At 41.6% G+C, this 16,714-nt stretch overlaps 1 protein-coding gene across 1 annotated transcript in view; it reads left to right on the forward strand.

Annotated features, from left to right (window-relative positions):
• Positions 1 to 12,800: 12,800 nt before the first annotated feature.
• The window catches only part of LOC106657100 (UNC93-like protein), a 35,931-nt gene continuing 32,017 nt past the window's right edge, over positions 12,801 to 16,714 (forward strand). The window contains exon 1 of the mRNA XM_014378403.2: positions 12,801 to 13,646. Coding sequence (XP_014233889.1) covers positions 12,887 to 13,646 — 760 coding nt within the window. The 5' untranslated portion in view covers positions 12,801 to 12,886. The remainder of the gene's footprint in view (positions 13,647 to 16,714) is intronic.

The raw sequence follows: 16,714 nt of genomic DNA on the forward strand, positions 1-16,714 counted from the left end.
TTTCCTCCTTTCCTCCTTCTTTTTCGCTCTCTCTCTCTCTCTCTCTCTCTCTCTCTCGTGTGTCTCTCTATCTCGAGCTCAGCAGCACCAGTACCAGCAACAGCAGCAGAGAGGGAGTTTGAGATCCTTGACCCATTTAGGTATACTGCTCTGGGAAAGAAGTTACTCCTTCTTCTTCTTCTTTTTTTTGCTACAAACGAATCGTCCCTGCATATTTTGGGGGAAAAAATTATGTTTACTTAGAACTTTTTGAACTTTTCCTTCTTACTAGCTGCTTCTTCTTTCCTTTTCCTTTTTTGTGTCTCTTATCTTCTCTCTGCCTCTGTCTTTCTATCTCCCTTGCTAGAGGAGAGAGCGTCTTGCTTGCATAAGTGACTGATTTGAAAAATCGAATGCTACTGCACGTACGCGTATATATGAAAGACAGACACTTTCAATGTGCGCGCGGGCGCGCGCGCTAAGTTGAATTTTTGGCTGAAATCCAATATCAAGCTCGACGATTTTTGGACGAATAGAGAGAGAGAGAGAGAGAGAGAGAGAGAGCAGAGAGTCACCCGGTCGCGTTAAAATGAAATAAAAAAAAAGAGTAGTTTTACATAGTATATATACGTATGACAGCCCGCCCTTTTGCTAGCTGCTCCGCTCTCGCCCGAGCGAGCGTGTGATTTTTCATGCTCGAATTTATAAAAAAAAAGGAGCAAAATAAAAATAAAAAGAAACTTGAACACTTTGATTCCTGCCGCCGTGACGTTGAATAATTAGCTTATGTACTCGATAAAAAATGAGCTACAATAGCGCGGAGCAGCAGCGTTGTACGCGCAAAAATATAAATGGACCCCTCCGATTTCGCAATTCGAAAAGTTGCGTGTGGCGCAATGCGGACGACGACGCGCTTGGGAGTGGATACACGGTACACAGACACAACACAAACACAAAGTTGTGAAAAATGTGAAATTGCAGGAAAGATCTGCCACCAAGTTGCCTGCGACCTTGAGTTTCCTGCGGGTCTTTATAAACTCGTTGACATTAATAATAATCGTCGTGCAGTTTGCGAAACGATCCTCCTCATTATTACATTGTAATATCGTACAGTCGTCTTTGGCAGTGCTGTGGAATAAAAAAGAAAAGAAAATTCGCGAATGTCTGATGAGACGGTCTTCATACACATCAATAATGTAAAATCGCCACACGGGACAGGGGAAGAGAGAATTTTCATTAGTATAAAATTCCTGCCAGGATATTTCCTATATTATGCTATAATCTATTCTTGGCAGCCTTTTCCGTACACACTGCTACTGCTACTCCTCGTCTCTGTCTCGTGTGTATACTCTTACGATTACGTCAATTACTTTAACTTGGACATACGCGGGGGGGAGGTATAATATTTGCTCGTCATTAGGCTAGGGCCTCGAAAATTCGACGTATTCTCTCGTAGCAGTAGTAATTCGCGATAATGACATTACAATCAGAAGAAGGTCCTCCTCTCTCGTACAATATCCATATACACGCGTATACTTTTCTGCATCAGATGCCACGTAATCGCTAAACAGCACTTGCACGGAGTACAGACAGCATGATGATCTAGAATTATGCTATTTTTTTTTTATTGTCGCTCCGACTCTCAATTACAGTCGACTGCGGCAAAGTGCGCGGTCTTTATTAATGACACAAAAGAGGAGGATGACACTACGGATTTATCTATCAGAGACACAGACGGACAATATATATCCTCGTCCTTGTGCGTGCGCACATATGTTATATACGTACATATTTGAATGGAAACAAAAATACACACGCACACGACCTAGTAGAAAATTTAAGTTCATGCCGCTTTTATAATAATTCGCCACGTGGGGCGATAATTCAGTCTCGCGCGCGCACGTGCCAAGATTAATCTCCCGCGTGTGTAAATCGTCGGGCTTATATTCCTTCTAGTTCTCTCTTTAAAAATTCACTTATCGGAGCATATAGTAATAAATGATTAACGCAAACACACGCCCGAGAGACGCAGGCACCCGCGTGCTATTTTATACAGTAAAACATTTACTCGAAAATGTATGTATATCAGGAAAAGGCCGCCGCCGCGGGGACGTGAATAATGTCACTCCCGCGCGCGAGGATAGGTGGGAACGCGGGGCGATATTCTCGTTGCCAACTCCTAACGAATGATAAACTCAAGCGGCTAAAGGCAAAACCAAATATCGTTAAATCTCAGCGACGGCGGCTGTGCACTCAGCAGCAGCAGCAGCTCTTGGAAAAGCCCAGAAGTTTCTCGACGACGACGTATATGTAACAATAATGATAATAACGCGGCTCTGGACTACTCGACGATGATCGCGCTGAATATTATTATATTATACGCAAGTTGAAAATCCTCGCGATAACGTTTTCGCAAAAGTCTAAAATATATATTAATGCACGCGCGCCGATAAGACGCGAGCGAGCGAACGTTTCTTACAATGTGCGCGGCAAGCGGGCGCGAGGCTGTTTTTTTCTTACGCGATCTACTTTTATAGCCGCGCGTTGCGCGTGAAAGTTTTCTCCTCGCGCGAGGCTTCGAGAACCAAAGCTGGGAATTATCGTTAAATTTTACGTTTGTGCACATGCACGCACACACGCACACACACACACGAAAAACCGGTATGTATAATAAGTACGACCTGCGAGCGCATTGGAAAATTTTCAATTAGCGAATTATATATTATATATTCCTGTATACGTATGTGTGTCTCTGTATACGCGTCTGCTTCGCGCGAGATCTTCCTCTTCGACGAAGTGGGTACATAAAATCAAGAGTTTCATTGCTTTGCGCATAGATGATCGTCATCGCGGACGATACTTTTACAATATTCTATGCTGTCGAGGAAAAATCTTGAATTTAAGGCAGATTTAATTTAATATCGGGCATTGACGAAAACCGACCGATATAGCACTTTATTTGAGGTTCTTTTGTATGGAATATTCGGTGATAATTAATATACGAGTATCGATTTAGTTTTTTACTCAAACTAGGAGTACATGAAAATGCAATTACACAGTTATTTTTAATGCAAAAATGAACGGAAAAGGTTAAATTCCATTCTCAAATTTAAAGATTTTCTTTAAAAAATTAATGTTCTAATTAATGTGTTCGGATTAACTTTGTGCGAATTCGAGTAAAGTCAGACTTCATCGCTAGGTGGCGAGTACCTTGGTGTGTAAATCTGCAAGTGGTAAAATAAAAATATAATCATGTAAGTCGAAGCACCTTTTTAACTATACATTGAGTAGTTAAAATTTTTGTAGGGTGACACTTGAACTTCGATGCTTCTGCCAATAAAACACATTAATAAAACACGAATATTTGCAAAAAACGTCAAAATTTATTAAAAGTATCGCTAAAGTTTCGCTGAGTTTATCAGCCTCATCAGAGCGATTATAGGTAGCTAACGGCTACATGTCAGCTGAGCGAAAGTTACACATACAAACCGGCACAACATCGATATACATGAGTTCGTGTAAATACAATTATTTTAAAATATTGAAATACACTCTATTTAGCTTGTCAATATCATTAACTATATATATTTGCTTTATACTTTATATCGCTAATGGATTCATGAAAATCTTGAAGTATAAAAAAAATCTCATTAATTTTAATGCTTTCATAAGAAATTATGCCATCTTCTTAGATGGAACGAAAAATCGGTAAATATTTTCAGCTCAAAAAGTTCATCACTCATTGCCTCTTTTAATTACTTCAAATTTACTTATAATTCAACCCTTAGAATCGTAAAAGTATCGTAGAATGCAGGCCTAATTTTATGTTCAAATTCAAAAATTTTCTCTGAAAATTCATGCTCTAATACTGATTTATTTTTTACATCAATTGCTCGAAGAAATTTATGAAGATTCAAAGATAATCAACGCCACCGTCTGCCACTAGATGGCGATTACATTTATCTCAAAATCTGCAAGTGGTAAAGTGAAGATAAATGTATAAGTCAAAGTACCATCACATTAGTAAGGTCAATTTTTTTGTTATCATATCCTTGAAATGCATCAGTGTACTCATGAAAATCTTGAAATGTAAATCAAATCGCATCAATTTAAATGCTTCAAACAAAAAATCAATTTTATCCACAGGGAGGTAAAAAATATTTCCTTCACTTTTACATCAATTTCAATGTAAATATTTTCAACCTCGCAGCCTGAATCCGCATCGTCGATCGCTCGCTCAACGCAAGCACATAGAAATTAAAATCGACGCGCTTTCGAGCACACAAAGGTCTTTCTTTGCGAGCGCAAGCACCCACACACAGCTCACATTTATACAGCTATTTAACTGTCGCTGGTCCGACCGAACATTTTGATCGATGACTCTTGGCGCGCGGGCGGCGATGCACACACACAGAGCTTTTATCTGCGCTTACATACACATTCTCCAAACTTTGCGAGCTTGCATAGCCCGTGGCCTGGCCGCTTAACTTTTCACCTCTCGGCTGCCCCGACCGAAAGCTCGAGGATCGCTATACAGATATAATATAATAAATACATCTTTAATACGCGTTTATTGTCATTATATTCCGCGTGCTCCGATATTTCGTGCAGTCATAACCATTGTGGGTGCCCACACACACACACACACACACACACATACACACAGACGCACAACATTCGTCAAGATATGATGAAGCACCTCTCGTCCATACGGCCGCGCGTAGTGTAATATTGTATTGTGCGGGAAGATTTAGCCTCCGCTCGTGCAGTGCGCGATACATAGATACTGCGGAACGCGCGCGAAAGAGAGAAAGTCTTGACAGCGCTCTGTATAAGCTCGAGATGCGGCAGCGCACTGCGCGTAGTACTTTCCGCCTTTTTAATGAAAAGCAATAAATCTTCCGGCGATATTTTCATTAAATTGCGAGAGAGAGAGAGAGAGAGAGAGAAATACTACTGTACTGCGTCATGCATACACGCACACGAGCCATTATATTGTGTGTCCGGTGCAAAGCGCGTGTCGGTATATGAAAATTTGCGTATACTTGAAAAAAAACAGCTCAACACTGTACAGCTTGATATTATTGAGCATCAAGGTGTTACTATCGGTATTATATATTATAGGAGGGACACATCCGTAAGCTCTAATTAAGTGGCAAGTCTCAATCAACGATTCGAGCGTGACTAAGTCTTAACTGTATATCTATATATCTGTACGTATTTTAGAACCACATAAGCTTCGGCCTTTATGTATCCTGAACGTCCTGGGCTTACTATATATTATATATAGAGACACACGGTAACCGCCACACTGGTTCATCAATCAATCAATAGAATTCCCGTACAGATGTGTGTATATATAAATTGTATTCACTCGCCTCTCCGGCCGCACACACACGTGTTTCTGTATCTATGTATATAGACGACGTACACGCCTATAGAGTAAACTTCATCGGGCATACCTCCATCAAATTCGATGCATGCAGCAGCAGCAGCGCAAGCTTCATCACGCCACTGCCGCATATACGGAGATCGAATATGTCTATATATATGTGTGTCTCTGTCGATGTACGCATGTACGTTACGTAAGTGTGTGCTTTTGTATGTATAATATAGTCAATCAACGACAGTCGTGTGCAGTTCGGTTTGTACATATAGGTATATAGATGCAACTGCTGCAGCTATGACTTGATAATTGCGAATCTTAATTTGCCGAGTAGAGCCGATTTACACATCGACGCCGTTCGCCCCCCGACCCGCACGAGTGAATTAATTGGGGGCCGCATTGTTATAGTTATTAATATATTATATATACCATAATAATGGGCTTGCAACGAGGATTCGCTGCAGTTTTCGCGCTGTGTGCCCGGGTCATCGTCATCAATCGGCTTCCGATTCTGTATTATTATAGGGGGGTAAAGGTAAACGAATTTTGCCGCGACGTTAATGGAGAAATATATCGTCGCCCCAGCGCAAGAACCGCACAAATAACTCAAGTAGCAAAAACGTGCCTTAGTCCTATGTTAAAAGGATACGATTAAGGCACTTTTTTGCCACTTGAGTTTATTAGTGCTGTTCTTGCGCTGGGGCGACGATATAGGAGCACTGCGCGTCGTCGATGATGACGGGATTGACGAAATGCAATCGGGTAGACGCGAATTCAAGCGCACCCTCCCTAAAAGTAGGCTGCTAGGATTTCTCTCTCTACGCCTCCCTTATAAATCCGATTTGCGTAATTCGATGATTGTATGAGGCATAATTGAACGCGCTCGGACGCTAACATACGTATATAAGCAAAAGGAGGACTTGTACGCAGCGGCACAGCGGAGCATCGTGTGTGTGTGTGTGTGTGTGTGTGTGTGTGTGTGTGCTAGCTTCACAGCTACTGTATAATATCCGATAGGACACAGCATTGAATTATATAGATGGATTGCATTGAACTTATCGATCCCTTTTTGCCGAGGCTTTCGCAGGCGACGCCGCGTCGTGCACGCGTGTGATGTCTCATTGGCGAATGTCACGGCTATCGCGAGCCTACATCTGCGCGAGCTCGCCTTCGGCCATTGAAACTACACAGGTGTCTAGGGTGTATTAGGTTGTGTCGAGGGTACCTTGTTGAATTTTATCGTATGATTTTTCTAATACGAGAATGAAAAATACGTGTTCAATATACTTGTACAGATTTCATTTTTATAATTAAATATTGCATTAGGTAATAGATAAATCAGCGATTCATTTTCTGGCAGAAAACTGCAATATTTCTGGGTTTTCGGTATTAGAGTAATATGCTCTTATTTGCATCCATTTTAGTCAATAGCGCTAAAATTATTATCACGACGTAAGATTCTCTGTTTACTTATAAAATTATTTTGACTTTTCCACTTGCAGACTTACAGTTAAATGTACTCGCCATCTAGTGTTGAACAATTTATTTAATATTGCATTTAAAGTGGTCTAAGTATTTTGAAAAAATTGAATGCAAATAAATGATTATGTATTTTATAACTTGTTAAATTGGCATTTTTTTATCATTAGACCATTGAGCATGATGAGCATTTCTCGGTGAACATTTTTGAGGACTTAATATGTAAACTAATTTTCGCCCCAAAATTATAAAATTTAAGGCTGATTATAAAATAGCATTTCAAAATTCTAGATGATACCGTTACTTCACAAATCGATCGCGTGATGCTGTTTAAGGAAATTGAATTTTAATGGTAATTTTACGGTAGCGTTTCTAACGCGTATTTTAACAGGGGTTTGTAAAAATTATTCAAAATAACGCGAATTGCTTGACTTATACATATGGACTATACCGACTAAGTTTGTATCAGATTTATATGTGATCTTCTTTTATGACATTTTATAGGAATATCACACACACGTGTGAAAACTTTCATTTTTATGTTTAGCTTGATTAAAATATTATAAAAATCAAATTAAAATTTTTATAGCTTAGACAATTTTATTTTTACTCTATTTTGAATACCTTGGCATTTAATTCGAAACCGAACAATTTACATCGTAGTTTTGACTTTAATTTAAGAAAAGTTCGAAATCGTACGATTATTCGTGATACCATCGTTTGTATTTTAAGCTCTGAAAAAAAGGATTGCCATTGCGTTTCAAAAAACATACTCTCTACTCGGAAAACTCGTCCTCTACAAAAGTAGTAATCGTCGTAGGACACAACTTTAATACCTCGCTGGTCTCTTCAAAAGTCAAAGACCGAATCTCCAGAAATTCTAGCGACAAAGAGAGAGAGAGAGAGAGAGAAAGTAAAGAAGCCGAGCATTTGAATGAGAATAGGGTACGCACGTATATATATAGCTATATACATACACGGTGACAGCATCGTAGTAGCACCGAGCTAGCTCTGCGCGTTACACTCGGTTGAGTTTAGGGACACAAGAGAGGAGGCGCGCGCGGCATTTCCCGACGGACAGCGACCAAGTCGGCGGCGCATTACTGTTATTATCATAGTCATTATTATTATCATCATTATTATTATTATTATATATATGAAAATGACTGGGTTGGCGCGACAAGGACGACGACGACACGGACTCGACGCTTTGCACAACACAACGTTTCCAAGCAGTTATCTTCTCGCGAGCAGTTAAATATTGTCCCTCCTTCTCCGACTACGAAAGAGAGACGATGCCCTCCTCTCTTTTGTCCTGCACCGCCACCACCACCTCGAGTGCGCGCCTCGCTCTCGCGCGAGTCTTTGAAAAGTTACAACAATTGCGTTTCCTTCTCTCTCTCTCTATCTTCTATATATTTTCTCTTATTCGAGGTTAAGAGCCTCGAGTGCCGAAAAAAAGGGAAAGAGATGAAAGAATATAGAAAAAAAAAAAAAAATGAAAAGAAAATCGTCTCCTTTCTGTCGCGCCCCTTATATACTACTCGTCGTGAGAAAATCTCGCGCGCGCGCGAGGCTCTTTTTTATTACGCGGCTAATTCGCCGGCTGCATGGCGGAAAAAGAAGTTGAGCCAGGAATTCATATTCTCTTATAAGCACGCTCATAGTATACATAGACATATATCGAACGTTCGAGAGTGTGAAAATTCGATAAATTGAGCTCGCGCGCCGGAGTAGCGGCGTAAACGCGCAATGCGTATGCAAATTATGCGCTTTCTATGCGCTGTATATGTTCTGTATATGTGTGTGTATGCATATTATGCCGTATACAAAGCTAAAACTATGCCAAAAACAAAAATTAACTCGCGAGATATGTGTCTCGTTTTTTTTCGCGCAAGATGCGGCTCGACTGCTTACTATATATAATGGGTATAAAAATTGCCTAGCTCGTGCCATGGAGTTTGATTGATTGATTTAAATTTTCATCGAAAAATAGACACATAAATTTTACTCAGAAAAAAAAGTTTCGTAGAGCAGGTTCACTTTAACATGCAAAAAAGCACGATATTGTAAATATTTCAATTAACACAACTATTTATTCTACAATCTTAGCCCTAATAGTACAGCCCGATATTTATAAGGATCTAAGAATGAAAACTGACAATTTGAAATTTTTTAAAAAACATGATCTTCCATCGTCTTAAATTAGTTATCATAAAGTGTCTTGTTTTTCTGTTATAATCATGTTAAAAATATTATGCGCATATTGAACAATCCAAAAATTAAGATAAGGTTTCAACCACTTTAATACGTTAATACTAATTTAAGACTCCACCGCCAGATGTCGAGAACCTTCCAATCTGTAAATCTGCAAGTCATGAAAGAAAAAAATAATCGTATAAGTGAAAGCGTGGTTTCGAAAACATTATACCTTGTACCTCTCTCAGCTGGAAGTTTTCGAAATTCGATAGTGTTATTAGCAATAAAAGCGACGTAACCGGATTCATTTATACGTACAAGCATTAACGATACGTTGACCAGGTTTCAATCACTTTAAATATCGATAATACCACTTTAAGCATCCACCACTAGATGGTGAATACCTTGATCTGCAAAGCTGCAAGTGGTAAAAAGAAAAAATAATCATATAAGTAAAAGCAAGGTTTTGAAAAAAAATACGAGCGTTTCATTTAAAAGCTCAAGTTCTTAAATACAGTTGATTAAATCGTTACTAAATTCGAAGTATAAAATTGAATTGATTTTCGTAGGCCAAAAACTAGCCAATAAATAATGTGCGTGCCTACCAGGGTATGATACTTACGCAGCTTACTGAAATAAAAAATACTTGCATCAATTTATTCAGAAACAATCCCCAATCATTTTCTCAGACTCAAGATGAATTATAAGAATTCTAAATTTTATTTTTATCTACTTTTGTAAAATAACTTATTTTTATCGTATATAAAAAAATTAGAAGAAATTATCTTTGATTTGAGAACACCTAGGTATTCTTACGATGTCTGTAAGTCCCTTTTATTGATATTGACAATTGAGGCATTTTTAATAAATAAAGTAATCAATTACAATGTTATATATATTAAATTGAAGGTCTTGCAAAGACCTACAACTTTTGTTTGAAACTTTTTTTCATAAAATGTACGGTTTTCTGTAGCCGAAAACCCGATTTTCCTATTTTCAAAGGGCCCAATTCTTGAAATTCCAATCGACCCAACTGTGGCATTTGTTATTACTTCATTCCTACCATGGAACCCTAACGAATCCCGGTGAGAAACGATGGTCGCGAATTTTTTCACTTTTAACATAGAGTCAGATCTAATTGGACTGGACTATATCTATTATAGTCGGCCGGTCAGCAGCTATGCGAGATAGTTTAAGGTCTGCTTCAAGTTGGCAGCGCGAGAGATGCAATTGTAACGCGTGCATGTGTACGCGATACGTACGTGTCGTGGTGGCGATGGTGTGCAGCGGGTGCAGGTGCGCGGAAAAAGTCATGGAAATTTGACGGCTGCAGCCCTCAGCCACGCTCACATATTATATGCGTCGTATGTGTACGTTATACCACGGTTCACGCGCAGCACGCAGACTGGCGCGATTCCATTTCACAACGTAGAAGTACATATAGGTGTATATGTATATATGCGTATGCCATGGGGCCGCGCGAGAAAGACAATATCGCCCAATCAAACGGTCCACTCGTGCACGTATAATTCGCTTGGCATACATATACGACGTATATATAACTAAAGCTGGCATGAAGTTCGGTCACGTTTATATAGTACAGTATTTCGACGATGTTGCCCCCCGTCTGACTGTCTGCCTGTCTGTCCATGACTACTACGTCTGTGTATACGTGTGTGGGTGCGAAACGCGGACATGAGAAATAAGCCATCAATTAAATATATATGCCTCGCGTTAAGGATCGCGTGCGACGGCGTAAAAAACCATACCCGAGAGTCGGAGCATACGTACAAATTGTGGAAGGTATCTCTCGTTTCAAAGTTGCACATGGAAACTTGTTCCCGTGCTGCTGAAAAGTTTGTTTGGATAAAAAAAATGATGTCTCTGCTTGAGGACTCTTTTTACATGAAATTATTTTTTTACTCGAACTGCCTAAAACATCCATGAAATTGAAGTGTCATACAATGGTTTTAATGCCAAAAGAAACAAAACTTAAATTTATGCATTTAAATCGAAAATTAATTTTTCAATGCTGATTTATATTTTATTTTGGCTGCTCAAAGAAATTTATAAAGATTCAATGATGATTGATGCCAGCCTCCGCCGCTAGATGGCTTAGTATTTTCATTCGTAAATCAGCAAGTGGTAAAGTGAATATAATAGTATAAGTGAAAGCACAGAAGAACAGCAATAATGATTGCCAAATGCCGCGGCAATTGTGGCAAGGCGTAAACGAAGCACACGCATTCAAAAATAATAAATGAATAGGAAACGCGATATTGAAAAAATTGACCGAAGTTACACGGACACGAGGTGATTTTTCACGTGGCTGAAACGTGGCTTTTTTTCCTTTTCACCTCTTTAAATTATGTAAACGCACGTGTGATTTCGGAGAGACACACGCGCGCGCCGTATACGATATAATACGAATACCACGCGATGTACGTACGATGTATATCGAACGTGTGTATATACAATATCGGAAGGAAAAAAACAGAGACAAAAAAACGTCAACAAACAAATGAGCAAACAACAAACAGGTATGTATACAAGCGCGCGTGGCCGGGAGACGCAGCGTATAACGAACAACAATTATTATTTTGTCATGTATATTAGCTCGCTCGATACTGCACACGACTCACTGTGCCACTATATGCGTGTATACGCATTGGAAGATTATATACACACACACACGCACGGACAGTCACATACACGCTCGGAGATATCGAGTTGCCTCCGCTGTCGCGTATTATGTATATTGCGCGCGCGGTGCGTGGAGCCCAGTGATTTCCCAGTTTATTGACCCCCGAGCGCTTATATACATATACATGCATGTATCCGCGACACAAGCTGCAGCAGCCGGACCCATCAAACTGCATCTGTATAATGTACGGCACATATTGCGCGACAGCGGCGGTGGCGGCGGCTAATTAGCGAAGAGGGAATTTTCATTTTCTCTCTTTTTCCTCGTGCGTAGCGGCAGCATCAGCAGCAGCTGCGTGCGTTATTAATTTTATTTCGTACGATCTTGCCAGCAGCAGATTGGATTAACTTTCTTGCAGCGGTAGTGCATTGTAACGATTTTATCAAAAACTCAATAAATAAATAAACGATCAACAATATAAGCCATAAAATCGTTTGATCTACGACACGATGTTTCTATTATCCATAGTGATTATAAATCTCGCACTACTAATGAATAATTTTTAGTTGATTAAAGGCGTGTGGGCTACTGTAATTAAGCTCGAATGCTAGGGTCAGCGTAGCACGGCATGACGTTGCTGCTCTGCTTTATGCAAGGTTGAAACGAAAATTTTCTGGTGGGTATAATGAGTTATCATTAGCGCGAAATTACTCGACGAAATTCAATTCGTTTTAATTACTCGATACATATTATGTGTACGCGAGGGCAGCAAAGCTACTGCGCGCCTTGTAAACGAAGCGGCAGCATCGCATTATTTTATGTATATATACAGTGATGGACCTTTGCGCGCTGCACGTGTGTATGCCGATAAAGCCCTGCTAAAAACCCGGTATATACCCGATTACGCTACAACACGAATAGAAGCAGAGCGAGGGTGCGAGTGGATGGCTTTTGCGGCCTTGGCATAAAATTAAAATTAACGTCAACTCGCTTTGACTCTCTCTCTTTCTCTATCCTCTTTATAATATAACTCTCTTATCGCTGTGCTCCCCGTTAATTGTGTTATCCACAGGGCAGACGAACATCATCATCATCATCATCGTCATCAGCGACGGGGCAGGTATCGGCAGCAGCAGCAGCAGCAGCGATAGCCATCGCCATCATCATCATCATCATCATCGACGTCGACGAGTAGAACAATGGTATCGGACAGCGCCGCTAACCGCATCGGCTCGGGAGACGGCTCCGGACCCGGCGGCGGTGATCCCCCCACCTCCAACAACAACAACAACAACCAGATGAGCAGCAACGTCAGCCTCAGCAACGTCAGCCTGAGCAGCTCGGGCTACCGTAATCGCGGCTTCAAGCGCGACGACGAGCTGCCCGCCGCGCTGCACGAGATGCCCCCGGAGCCGCGAAAACCGCCCCAGCTGCCGGACGACGACGGCCAGTCGTCCCGCAAGTTCAAGCTGTCGCGCGGCGAGAAGTGGCGCATCCTCAAGAACATCGGCACGGTGAGCGTCGCGTTCATGGTGCAGTTCACCGCGTTCCAGGGCACCGCGAATCTCCAGTCGTCGATCAACGCCAGCGACGGCCTGGGCACCGTGTCGCTGTCGGCGATCTACGCCGCCCTCGTGCTCAGCTGCATCTTCGTGCCCACCTTCCTCATCAAGCGGCTCACCGTCAAGTGGACCCTGTGCCTGTCGATGCTCTGCTACGCGCCCTACATCGGCTCGCAGTTCTATCCGCGCTTCTACACGCTGGTGCCGGCGGGCGTGCTGCTGGGTCTGGGCGCGGCGCCCATGTGGGCCGCCAAGGCCACCTATCTCACCCAGGTGGGCGGCGTGTACGCCAAGCTCACCGACGAGCCGGCCGACGCCATCGTGGTGCGATTCTTCGGATTCTTCTTTCTGGCCTGGCAGACGGCCGAGCTCTGGGGAAATCTAATTTCGTCGCTCGGTGAGTACCAACCGTTATATTCGTTATTATTTATTGCGGATGCGCGATAAAATCCGAGGACGAAAAAGGAGCGATTCCGTTTGGAATATCTATAGCTCTTGGGCCTGGATGAGTTTGCGGGCTAACTCGCACGTAAATACGTAACGCAGAGGGGCAAACAACGGCAACGACGATACACATGCCGCGAGCACTCGAGTACTTAAACACACATACACCCATGTGTGTGCATTCGCTCGTAAATATACATATAAATATGTACCCGCTCGGCTGTGTGTACGCGTGCACGAGGCAAACTTTCTCGGGCTCTCATTGCTTTCATACGCGTGTGTATACCAGTTACACGTGCTGCGGAGGAGGGCACACTCTACATACTCTCCGGCTCTTATGGTTTAATTATGAATCCTCGATATATAAGCATGTAAAGTAACATCGGGCCGGGCTACCCGACGTACGTACACACGTACGTACGTGTATATACGTAGCTGTTGACCCCGGTGCTTGCAGTGCACTGTACACAAGAAAGCTCGTTAAAAGTTATTTTTCATGCCCGCGCGCAGGTTCAAGCCCCGCACACCCTCTCGTGCACACTTGGATTTTCCAAGTGAATATTTTCGCATCGCGAGCGAGCGAGAGGATCGTGTGTACAGCTCGAGTCGCGTATTATAATAGTTGACTAATTGCGTCGCGCGAGCAGCTCCTTCGCAGTAGTATATATACCCGTACTGCGTGCAGGTATTGTTCATTTCGAAGCTTATAATTGGCAACGCTCATCACGAATTATCTCTATTTTTTTTAGCTACGCGTCTGATCTAAAATTATTTGAAAAAGTGCGTTGTTTACAACTTTAATTAAAAATCGTTTTGAAAGAAACACGATACGGAGCTTTTTGCGCCGAGCTTTTACGCGCATTATTTACTGCCCCCTCGTACATAATACCTCAATCGTATTATAATACGACGAATAAGGCATTCGATCGGTACGCAAAATGCGCCGGAAAAATATACGCGTACATACGGGACGATGATATCGTCGTAACGGGTGTATATTATAATATCGACTGATGTTGCCGCTCGCACGCACACGGCTGCGAATGTACAAATACGTAAGTGCAGCAGCGCGCGTTACATCATAATATTATATTAAATGACATCAATGCCAGAGAGGGTCGATCTCGAGTACGCTCGCGACAGCTATCAATTGCTCCTCTCTTCTGTAATATACATATTATAATATTAGCATTCATACGATTAATCAATCAGTCCGCGCGTCGAGCGTGAAACAAGAGCTGCATACAATTTTCGCGTTACGGATAGAGCATATAACACACGCGATTCGACGCGATCGCGAGAAATCACGTTGTATTTACATAGGCGCGCGTGCACCCGCGTAATTTTGCCGCTCTTTGTATGGCTGCTGCGGCATAAATGCGTGAAATACGTCGAGTAGAGGGTGCGCGCTTGTTAAAAAGGCCAGAGACGTAAAACAGACGAGAGATTCGTGAATAAAAATGATAATCGAACCGTCGATAATCATCATGGCCACTTGACGGGACCCTATCCCGAAATGACGATCCATGTTCCATCATACCAAGTAGAACGAGTCGGTCTGTGGTCAGACCGAAGTGTTGCACGCGACTGCTCGTTTTTGAAATATGAATTAGCGCACGCTCGTACATCTCGAATTACGAATCGTTTGTTTGTTTCGATTCAAACTGGACACGTCGAAAAAATGCAAATGTTTATTACTCGCGTGCACGAGCGTTGACGAGATATCTCGCGCGCGGTGTTATACTGCCGCTGGCACACGTACATCACTGTGCTGCATCATGCATACGCGAGAGCTGCAGGGGGACCAAATAAACAAATGCTATATAACTTCGTACGTAGAGTTGTACCAGCAACGCGCGACGTGTGATTCAATTCGGTTATGACTTGATTTTATTTCTACTACGCGATTCCTCGGACATTTACATATTTCGATCTATCGCGCGCGCGCGCCTGGACATACCGAAAGTTTCGATTGATGAACGAGGGGGGTTATAGGCGAGAGAATTTCACTTGTCCGTCACTCTGTCGCTGCGCAATGCCTGTGAGGTTTCAAGCGGGGGTTGGGCAATTAAAAACTATTTCAAAAGCAAACACGGCACGTAGTCACCACTGCACATTCGCGTGCGTATATTTACTTTATCGCGTGTGTGGTTTCTCGCGTTTCGACCGGGGGAATTTTGAATTGCAAAAAACGGCGCGAATTAAAAAAAGAAAAATTAACGCGAGGTTCGATTCGTTATCATTAGCCACCGACGAATCCGATGAATAATAAAAAAAAAATAATAATAATAATAATCGAGTTTATGTATCTTGTGTGTACGTCAACTACGGTATATATATTCATGCATGCAATGCATATACATATGCGAGCGTCATTATACACGCGCACAAGAGAGAGAGAGAGAGAGAGAGAGAGAAGTATATATAATAATCTGTATCGAACCGGTAATAACCAGTATTTGCGAGCGTTGTTCGTATGCAGTGATTTTTTTCCGGCTCTCCGGGAGCACAGCAGCAGCAGCAGAATACATTCACAATTGTGTATACATGTGTACAATAAAATTGCAATATTCATTGGGAGGAAGGTGTAAGATCAGGTTGTGAAATTTTTCAGTTCGTTATACAGATCGACAATGAAATACAAAGCTCGGCTAGACAGTAGTTATTTTCTCGAAACAAGCCCCTTGATAGAAATGCTCAATATTTTATGTATTATACTTGTGTTAGATGTATATATTTTGAAATGAAACGTTGGATATTGTAACCGTTTAATATTGTAGCGTAGCGAGCGTGCCGAGTCATATCGAATTATCATTTTATTCTGTTAAAGTTAAAGTAGTACTAACACCTACAATGCCTGGGTTGTTCCAAAAATGCTTATAGAGATATCTTGACTTATCCATTTGCAGATTTACAAATAAAGTGTACTCGCCACCTAGCGGACGAGGCTTAAAGTAATGTTATTATATTTAGTGTTTTTGAAAAAGTAAAACTGCCATTTTTAGGTCATTTGAAATAAGC

This window comes from Trichogramma pretiosum, unplaced genomic scaffold (assembly GCF_000599845.2).
Source record: "Trichogramma pretiosum strain Unisexual culture from Peru unplaced genomic scaffold, Tpre_2.0 scaffold7, whole genome shotgun sequence".
Lineage (NCBI taxonomy): Eukaryota > Metazoa > Arthropoda > Insecta > Hymenoptera > Trichogrammatidae > Trichogramma > Trichogramma pretiosum.